The sequence below is a fragment of the Globicephala melas genome, chromosome 19 (assembly GCF_963455315.2).
Source record: "Globicephala melas chromosome 19, mGloMel1.2, whole genome shotgun sequence".
NCBI lineage: Eukaryota > Metazoa > Chordata > Mammalia > Artiodactyla > Delphinidae > Globicephala > Globicephala melas.
Window position 1 is genome coordinate 6,559,082 of NC_083332.1, and position 10,510 is coordinate 6,569,591.

At 53.5% G+C, this 10,510-nt stretch overlaps 1 protein-coding gene across 7 annotated transcripts in view; it reads right to left on the reverse strand.

The window, feature by feature from the left end:
* MYH14 (myosin heavy chain 14) overlaps positions 1-9,988 on the reverse strand; it is a 91,180-nt gene extending 81,192 nt beyond the window's left edge. For 5 of the 7 annotated variants that reach the window (XM_070044251.1, XM_070044248.1, XM_070044250.1 and 2 more), the window contains exons 1-2: positions 9,949-9,988; positions 4,360-4,770 (exon numbers count right to left, since the gene is read on the reverse strand). In XM_070044251.1, coding sequence (XP_069900352.1) covers positions 4,360-4,767 — 408 coding nt within the window. In that variant the 5' untranslated portion in view covers positions 4,768-4,770; positions 9,949-9,988. Of the gene's footprint in view, positions 1-4,359; positions 4,771-7,729; positions 7,751-8,319; positions 8,452-9,948 lie in introns of those variants that run through there. The other 2 variants (XM_060289107.2, XM_060289109.2) reach the window with 2 other exon arrangements.
* Between the last annotated feature and the right edge of the window lie 522 nt (positions 9,989-10,510).

Here is a 10,510-nt window from a genome sequence, read left to right on the forward strand (position 1 = left end):
CCGGATGCTCGGTCATATAATGGATTCCTATGATGCTTCTGGTGCACTGTATACAGGTAGAGAACTATCTCCAAAACATTATCACAGAAAGGAGACAAGGTAAGAACTGTTTGCACTGAAAGGGGTACAAGAAGAATATTTTTATGAATTTGCTTGAATACACATAGAATATTTCTGGAAGGGTGCTCCCAGTATCTGCAGCAGCTGAAACACAACAAGAGCATGTCTGCAGTTTCTGTTCATAACAGACACACAGGACCTGCTTCCACGACCGTCTTGGTGGTTCCTTCTTATTGGAGGAAATGCTAAACAGGTTCTCAAGGTGAGTGAAAATAAAGATGTGATTTTTTTTTTTTTTTGCATCCAAGTTCATGGACACCCTGAATTTGTCCACACAGCTGTTGGGCCTGAGTGCAGGACCCTGTAACGGTTTAAGAACTGTTCCAGCTCGGACAGAGCCTCGGGTAGACAAGACGCACTTAGGATGGATAGAGGCAGTTAGACAGCTAGAGGGCTAGCTGATCACCTAGCTAACCCAACCCAGAGAGCTAACGAGCTAAGTTAGCTGCACTAAGCTAGCTAATCCAGCAGAGAGTTAGCTGCTTAGGGGCTTAGCTAGTTAACTATGAAACCACTTAGCTACTTAGCCAGCTAGTTAGCTACTTGGCTAGCTAAATGGCTAGCCGGTTACTTGCTGGTTGGTAGCAGAGCTGCTTTAAGCTCCCAGGTGGCTAGAGCTTCTCAGGCAGAGCGAGGGTGTGGCCACCGCAGGCTGCCGGCTCCCAGGTGCCAAGCTCTTAAGGATGGGAGGGCGGGTGGCACAACCGGTTTGCTGGGTGTCTGCCCTCCCTGCCAGCAGCTCCCAGGAGCTCTCGAGGGCAGGGCGGCCGGACCACATTCCCAGGGAGGGTATCTCATGGCTGCTGGCGCCCAGGCCCCCACTCCTGGCTGACAGAGGAGCCTCCCCGACCCGTGCCACTCCCCATCTCAGCCCCCTCCTGCCAACCATACCTCGTGGCCAGGGCGACACCCCAGATGGAACCTGAGCTGGCTGCCAAGGCCAGGGGGCAAAGGGCAGAGGCTGGTGTGCCTAGAGAGGGTCGGGGACACCTGAGTGGCCGGGGCACAGCTGCGGAAAACCTGGCTGGAAGGGTCTGGGGTAGCTGCTCGGGCCCTCAGAGCTCTGAAGGCAGACCCACCGGGTGCAGCTCCCTGCCTCCCCCTCTCCTCAGCCCCGTGGCTCTCCCCACAGTCTCGGTTTTCTCCCTGAGAAACCCTCCCCACCTCATTACAGAGGCTGTGGGGATTAAGGATGATAATGAATAAAAACCAGCCAGCCCAAGGCGGGGCCCCATGAAAGGCACTCCAGCCATGGGTCCCAAGACGCTCACGTTCCCATCCCACCTGAAAGCTAAGAGTTCACTCAGACTCGGATGCCACGTCATCCTGGGTTTCGAGCCCTGTGTGACTTAGCACAAGGGGCTCGCCCTCTCTGAGCCTCAGTTGCCAGTCCTGGTAAGATGGAGCTGTAACCCCCGCCCCCCGCACAGTCTAGAAGGATTCTGAGAGTGGCACGCCACCATGCATCTTCCAGTGCCTCACGGAGCAGAAACATGGCCAGTGTCCAGCAGATGGGTTCCCTTCCTGCCCTGAGCATCCCTGTGAAGGGACCGAGACCTTGAGCCACTCAAGGCCAAACAGCCTATTAGCGACAGAAGCTGGGTTTCTAGAACCCTGGACGCCCCCCACTCCTTGCACTGGGAAGCGCTGTCTTCCCCATCACCAGTTGGCCAGTTAGTATTTATTAAGCAGGGCCCAAGGACGAACAAGGTGGAGTTTGAATCGAATCTTCTAGCTGTGTGGCCTGAGCAAGCACCTTAACTTTTCTGGGTCCCATTTTCTCATCACACAGGGACGGGAACAGCGCTTCCACAGAGGGCTGCTGGGAGCCATCCACAAGTTCCCGTTGCAAGTACAGGGCTCAGCGTGGGCCCTGGAGCGCTGTGCATGCATATTTATTTATTTGTTTGTTTGTGTATTTATTGGCCGCGCGGCATGCGAGGATCTTAGTTCTCCGACCAGGGATCAAAACTGCGCTGCCACTGCAGCCTTAACCACTGGACCTCCAGGGAGCTCCCTGTGTGTGTTTAATATGTTAGCTGTTAGCTACTCCTGAGCTAATGGCTTCTCCTCTCCAAGCCGTGGACAAAGGAAGTGATAACCCCTACCTCACAGCCTTATGTGGAGAGGGGGTCAACAGATCATATTGGAAAGAAGTTTAGAACAGCTCCTGATGGAGAAAGCAGGCCCTCACTAATTGCTAATGATTATTGTTAAGGCCCTATTTGCTTCCTGTCTGGGCTTCTGGAATCTTCTATCTCACTTTCATTTTTCAGGTCCCAATTCTCTGGCTCTTGGGCCATAGCCTTAGCTCAGGCCTTACCATTTTTTCCCCTGAACTTTCCCAATAATCTTCCTAATGCAGTGGATAGGATGTAGGGTCTGGAGTCAGATGGCCTGGGTTCAAATCCCAGTTAAGCTGGTTTATAGCTGGTGGGGCTTTGTCCAAATCCTGGCCCCTCTCTGAGGCTCAGTGTCCCCAGCTGCACAATGGGGATGATAGGAGATACCTTACAAAGTTGCCATGAGGGTTCAGAGTGTTTATTAACAGGAAAAGGGTGGCTCAGTGTTTTGGGTGCCCCTCTGATCCCCTGTCTTTGGTGAGGTCCAGGGGAGTGGCCTGGACAGAGGTCTCTTTCCCAGGACTCGCAAAGGTTAGTGAGGAATCATAAGGGCCCAGTACAGCCTGGAGAAGCTGCCACCTCCATCCAGGGCCAGACAGCCCTCAGTTCAAATCCCACCCCTGCCACCAAAAGCTGAGGGTCCCTGAGCCAGCCACTGTCCCTCTCACAACCTCAGTCTCCTCCCTAAACAGGAATCAGATTTCATAAAAAATATTCTAATCTTGTGCTTGTGAGGTGGATACTGGGGCCAGTTTATTTATCTTTTTGATACATCTCATCATTTATTGAAATATTCTTTTATTACTCTCATTAAAGTTTTGTGGTTCTTAAAAAAATATAAAACCAGCACTTTTCCTTTTAGGGTTTTAGCGAGGTATTCTGTAGTTTTTCTTGTGGGGTCAGTTGAAATGAGTAAGGTAGTGAGACCCCAGCACTCTAAGCCAGTGTTTGGAGCATGACTCTGGGGCCAGCTGCCTGGGTTCAAATCCTTCATGTCCATGTGACCTGGGACCCAAGTCACTTAACATTCCTGAAACATCAGGTGATAAGAACAAGCTCCGCCCCAGAAGTGAGCTGATAACCCACAGGAAGCACTTAGAACAGCACTTGGCACATCACAAGTGCTTGATAAATATTCGCTAGCCAACATGATCATTATTTCTCATTATTATAGTCCACATTCCTTGTCGCTCTCTCTAATCCTGTTTGCCCTGAATAACGCTTTGGCTGTCCCTTAGAACCACCCTGGAAGCTTATTAACAAGACCAGTCACACCCTCAGAGAGCCTGATTTAAATGGGGTGAGGCGGGGCTTGAGTGGCGGTATTTAAAAAACATTCCTAACATGATTCTAACGTGAAGGCAGAGTTAAGAACTGCCGCCCTACTCCACCTGTTTGCTTTTAATGGGAGACAGTGAATGCTTAACAGAGACTAGACCATAGTCAACCTCACTATCATCAATCCCGTCTCAATCCTAAGAGGCATCATGGCAAAGTGGTGGGGCCTGGAGCCAGACTACCCACGTCTGCCAAGTCCAACTGGGTGACCTTGGTCAAGGCACTTGACCTTTCTGTGCCTCAGTTTCTTTATCTGTAAAATGGGGACAAAATGCTTTATAATTGTGCAAATGTACTGAAACAATATATTTTAGAGTACCTAGCACATGCTTAATAAATGTTAGTTTTTACTGTTATTAAATCTCTCTGGGCCTCGGTTTCCTTTTAGGTATAAAACACTCTACTATTTGGAAGACGAAAGGAAACAAATGCACAGAGCCAGGCATGCAGTTTTCCATACTCAGCGGCTCCCATTAATTATCACTACAGATCCATATCCCTTTCTCAAAACCTTTGGATGTGTTCTATTTGGGGATTCAGAATTTTTTTAACTTAAGGAAAATAATAAGGAGCATCTACTCTATAATATTACAGGACGCCCCCATGGGGTCTGAGGCACTCTTGATATGCAATAGTTTATCATTTGGCAAGTAAGTGCAGGCAGAGTCATTCGACATGGGATAAAGATTATAAACAGGCTCAGGTTGGTTCAGGTTGTGGTGCTGACACCCAGACCCGCACCCCGGGCAACGCCCTCCCGGGGAAGGAGGCCACTCACATAGATGAGGCCGGAGTAGTATCGCTCGCGGAGGTTGTGCAGCACGGAGGCCTCATTGAGGCAGGTCAGCTCAGCCATGTCCTCGGCCTTGCTGAACTTGGGTGGGTTCATGCGCTGGATCTGGTCCCGCGGCAGCCGCAGCCGCCGCCCACTCTCCGCCAGCTCCACCTCGGCTTCCTCTTCGCCCTCGTCCCGCAGGGCCGCCGCCTCGAAGCCGTGCAACTCCGAAGGCACCCACACCAGGCGCCGTGCCGTCCACTCCACCTGCGGGGACATGGCCGAGCCCCCGGGCACACTCCCCACGCCCGGCCCACGGGGCGCGAACAGGAACGGCTGGGCCGCCTCGGGCACTGGGCCAGGCCTGGGGGGTGCCTTCCGCCCGGGCACCGACACGGTCACTGCTGCCATGGTCTGCAGGGAGAGAGCAGAGGGCGAGGTTCAGGGAAGGGGGGGCTCCATCCCCACCCCAGATCCCCCAGGCAGTCGCCACTGCCTTTCTCCACCAGACCTCGATTTACACGTCTGCAAAATGGATCCACAGATCTTCCTTTACTCATTCCACCCATTCACCTCTCTATCCATTCATTCATTAAATAATTCTGTTTGTGTGTGTGTGGCCACACTACGTGGCTTGTTGGATCTTAGTTCCCTGACGAAGGATTGAACCCTGGCCACAGCAATGAAAGCTCCAAGTCATAACCACTGGACCCCCAGGGAATCCCTGATTCAATAATTCTTTAATAACAACCTAAATGTTCATCAACAGATGAATGGACAAAGATGTGGTACATATATACAGTGGAATGCTCCTCAGCCATTAAAAAAAGAATGAAATAATGCCATTGGCAGCAACATGGATGGACCTAGAGATTATCATACTAAGTGAAGTAAGTCAGACAAAGACAAATATCATATGATATCACTTCTATGTGGAATCTAAAATATGACACAAACGAACTTATCTACGAAACTGAAACAGATTCGCAGACATAGAGAACAGATTTGTGGTTGCCAAGGGGTGGGGGATGAGGGAGGGAAGGATTGGGAGTTTGGGATTAGCAGATGCCAACTATTATATACAGAATGGATAAACCACAAGGTCCTACTGTATAGCACAGGGACACATATTCAATATCCTGTGATAAACCCTAATGGAAAAGAATATATATATGTATAACTGAGTCACTTTGCTGTACAGCAGAAATTAACACCACATTGTAAACCAACTATACTTCAATAAAATAGATTTTTAAGAATTAATTCTCTAAGAAGCCAAGCTGTGAGCCAGGCACTATTCAAGGCATCAGCCATATAGCCAAAGACCAGCCAGAAAAAGATCCCTGCCTTCCTAAGGTGTTTACATTCTAGCCCTGCTCTGGCTATTTCGGGAGCCATGGCCCTGTGTGGCTACTGGAAAGTTGAAATGGAGAATCCAAACTGAGGTGGGTTCTGAGCATAAGACATACACCCAGTTTCAAAGACAGTACGACAAAAAGCTCATTCGTGTTTTTTACATTGGATGACATATTGCACTGATAATATTTTGGATGTACTGGGTTAAATAAAATACATCATTAACATTCATGTCACTTGTTCCTTTTTACATTTTTATGTTGAAAGTGGCTAGAAATTTTTAAATTACACGTTTGGCTTGCATTGTGTTTGTATGAGTTCGCACTGCTCTAATCCCAGGAGATGGATTCAAAGATAACTAAGTAAATTATATAGTATGTTAAATGATGATACATGCCAAGTAGAAAAATGAAGCAGGGAACAGGAGATGTTAGGGGTTGAGGGGAGCTGAAGTTTTAATTGGGGTGGCCAGGGAAAGCCTCTTTGATGTGGCATCAGCATAAAGATCTGAGGGAGATGAAGGAAGCAGGCCATGGGAACGTCAGGAGGAAAAGCATTCCAGGCTGGGAGAATAGCCCTGTGCAAAGGCCCTGGGGCAGGTGTGTGCCTGTATGTCTGTGGCATTGTGAGAGGCCAGTGTGGCTGGTGCCAGGTGATCCAGGCAGAGAGGGTGGTAGGTAAGGTAAGATTAGGGACCAAAGGGGTCAGGTTGTGTTGTGATGAGTACCTTGATCTCATAGATGTGAGCCCTAGGAGGGTGTCAATCTGATTTCTGTAACTCAGGTTCCCTGACCACTTCTGGTGTACCCCAGAACAGACCTGAATCTCATCCCTCGGTTAATGGCTTCCTTCCCTGTGACCTGACTTCCTTCTCTTTATAATGGGGAGACTGGCCCCATTCATTCACTTCGGCATTCACTCAACATTCCCTGAGGCTGTTCAAGTACCAGCCTCTGCCAAGAGTGAGTCTGGAGACCCAGAGGTGAGTCAGACAGGGCCCTGCTTGGAGGAGCTCCTGGTCTGGGGCTGATCTAGTCTCGGACAGTTCTAGGCTCAGACAGTCAGAAACCAAGATGAGCTGTGAGCTGATAGCGGAGGCACTGGGGGAGCCAGCCTGTGCTAGACCCCTCCCCACCCTTAAAGGGGCTGCAGACCAGTAGTGAACAGACCACGGCAATTCTACAGCAGTCTAAGCACAGGTCAGGAAAAAAGTCGGCCTCTATTCTCTCCTCAAACGGCCACATCACTGCCTGGCCACCGCCACCCCTGTCACAGGAACCCCCCAGTGTTCTGTCTCTCCCACCTCGGTGCCTCTGCCTCTGCCCTCCAGGCCCCCCCACCTCCGACATATCCCTGCAGAAGTCCCTCCAAACACCCAGCTCCTCTTGGGGCATCCCTAAATCTGGTCCCATCAGGCTCTTGTCTTCCCCTCACCCAGAAACTCAGCTCCAGGCCACATGTCCCTCTTCCCCCCAGACCCTCTCCTCACCACCAGCAGTCCCAGGGCCCCAGCCCACCCCGTGACGTTTGGCCCTGATGCTCTCATTTGGTCCTGATGCTCTCGGGCCTCAAACCCAAGGCCCCTGCACTCCAACAGCAGGCTTCTCCCACCGCTGGATACCATTTCTCCACTTCCCAGGCCCCAAGTTGCCCAGGCTCACCCCAGGCCTCCGGTGCGGCCCTGATCCATTCACAGCCAGCGGCCCTGATCCATTCATAGCCAAGGCCCATCCCTGGGACTTTACCCCCACCCTCACCCCACCCACTTCCTCTCCAGCCTGCGGCCTTTGACCAGGAAGGGTTTGGGAGTTTTTTGCAATCACCCAGCCCTATGCTTCCCCTCCCTAGAGCCAGGAATCTGGGCCCCCAGTCCCTCCTCCCTTGGAGTCCAGGCCCCCAGCCCCCTCCTCCTCCAGACTCAGGAGTCTGGGCCCCCAGCAGGCTACTCATCCAGGAGCCAGGAATCGGAACCTACAGCCCCCTCCTCCCTTGGGCCCATGAGTCCGAGCCCCCTCACCTTACTGCAGGCGGGCTAGAGCTGAAGACGCCTGGGACATCCAGATCCTGAGGGCTGATACAGCTCTGATGAGGTGGGCCTGCCCCTTTGGCAGCCCCACCCTCCTTAGCCTGCAGGAACACCTTTGCCAGGGCTCATTTCTGTCACCAGCGCAGGTGAAAGCACCTACCCTGGGAGGGGCAGAGACTGCCGGGCTGGAAAGGCAAAGGAGCCAGGGATCCGCCCCTGGGGCAGGGGCTGGGGCCCTTGGCACCTGGCCCTCTGACCTCAGTCTAGTGCTAGGATTCAGGGGTCTGCTCTGCCCCCAGACTCGGAAACCTGGGTCCCCAAACCCAGGAGTCCAGGTCCCCAGCCCCTTCCTCCTTCAAGACCCACAAATTCAGGCTCCCAGACACAGAGTCCTGGCACCAGTGCCTTCCTCCCTCCAGACCCAGGAGCCCAGACTCCCAGAGCAGTCCTTAATCAGACCTGGCATTCCTGACCCCCAGCCCCTCTCCTCAGATCTCGGAATCTCAGCACCCAACCCCCATCTCCCTGAGACCCAAGTGCCCGTGTAGCTGTCCCCTCAACCCGCGGATCCTCGGGGCTACCTGGGGGGCGCCGGCTTGGTACAGGAAGCGGGAAGATGGGGAGGAGGCACGGGAACCCAAGTCCTCTTCCGAGCTCTCAGGTGCGGCTACCTCCGCGGTCCAGCGCGGGGCGGGGCCACGTCACGTCACCGGGACGGAGCCCGGCTCTGATGTCACCCAGCACCTGCCCGGCTTGGGAAGGGGGCGGGTCCTGGAGTTGCAAGGCTCTAGACAGGGGGACGGCGGGAGGCGGGGATAAGCCTGTTGCCAGGTGGGCGGCAGCGGCGGCAGCAGCAGCGCCAGGGGCCCCTCCTTCTTCTGGCGAGCAAAGGTCAAGGACCCGCGTCAGAGGGGGCTGAGGACTCCGGGGGTTCAAATCCCGCTCAAGCTTCCTGGGCATCGGCTTTCCTCTCCGCGAATTGAGGCCAATGAAATGAATAAGCCGATGTGGGAGAAAGTGCCCAGCCCAGCGCTTAAACAAGTAATGCCTCACGACATCATTTAATCTCGCTGAACTTCAGGTTCCCCGACCCTGGAAATGGGACCACACAATCCACAGAAAGCACTAGGAGTAGCAAAGAAGACGACAAAATGTTCTTCTAGGCTCTGGAGCTTCAGTTCATTTCTCTCAGGGGTGAACTGAGGACTAAATAGTGGTAAGCGCACCTACTATGTGCCGGCTGTTTTCCTGCTTTTAGAACAGCTGTCCAAATTCATAGAATGATCTCGAAAAACAGTAAGATAGGGACAGTCAGAATCTCCACTTCTCTGATGGGGAAACTGAGGCATGGAGAGGTGAACGAAGTAAACTGCTCAAGGTCATACGGTCAGTAAAAGGGAGAAATGGGATTCAAGCCCAGACCATTTTCGGTCATTCTAAAGAGGGGATTTGAGAGCAACGTGTCCTCAAAGATGTCAATTTCCTCCTCCCAACTGGTAATTCCCTCAACCTGCTTCCCCATCTATTAGAGACTACAGCCTTCCTTGGGGGACTACTGTGGGATTAAAAAGGTAAAGGAACCCAGCACACAGTTGGTCTCTGAAGTGTTGTTCTCAACCCTGTCCCCCTGCAGTCACCGCCTCTGTCCAGCCTGTTTACCCTCCCTGTAAAATGGGTGCAATATAACCCATCTCGAGTTAATATAATTAAAGGTAATTATTTAGTTATAAAAATAAAAGCACCCAAGTACACCGTGGGGGCTCAAAGATGTCCTTCCCCACCCCTCTGTTCCGCCAGTCATGATGATCCCTGTCTCTGGTCCGCAATTTTTACACGTGAAAATAGAGACACTGTCATCTGGGAGTGGGGGATTGAAGGCAATGACTCAGGTATTAAAGCGTCCAAGGTCCCAAAGCGAGCCTCAGTTTCCCCTTCTGCGGAGTAGGCCTGGGGCTCCGGCGAGGACCCCGACCCGGCCTCGCACATAGTAGGAGCTCGAGTTGGGGGAGTGTAGGCGCCCCGCCCCACCCCCCTCCCTTCGACCCCCGCTGCCGTCCGGCGGCTCGCCCGAGGTGACTGTCCGCGTCACCGTCCCTCCCCCGCAGCTCGCGCCGGCCTCCGGAGCCGCGACCGGAGCCCCGAAGCTCCAGCCTCCCCGGGCCCAGTCCCACTTCGCCGCCTCAGGCGGGCATTTGGCCCCGGGCACTCACCGGCTTCCAGGGCCGTCCAGAGGCTTCGGCCTTGGGAGAAAGAGAGGCGGGCCAGTCAGAAAAGCCCCGCCCACACAAGCGCAAAAGGGGCCAATAGGCGCCCGCTGCGACAAGCTATGGACCCGCCCACGAGGGACGCTCCCGCCAATCAAGAGAAGCGGCTGGCGGGCGGGGCCAATCAGAAGTTGCCGGAGTGTGCCAGCCGTGGGAAAAGAACGGCGCCGGAGCGTGGAGCTAGGCGGCGCGGTCATAGGCGGGACCCAAAGTCTGACAGGCAAGGGGTGAGACCAATGGCGAGACTCGGGGGGCGGCCAGGGGCGGGAAGCCCAAGGGACCCGGGTGAATGGGCCGCTTTGTGCACGAGGCATGAATGAGGGCCTTTGTAAGGGTCGGCGTGGGGGGGCGGCCGGAGGCCGGAATGCCTGGGTCCCCCGGGAGCCGGCGGGCATGAAGGAAGGGAGAGAGAATTCACTTTTGTCGAACGCCGACCGCGTACCACCAGGCACTCTCCCAGGCTCTCACCCACCCAGAGGTGTGGGCATTACTGTCAGTAATAATAATG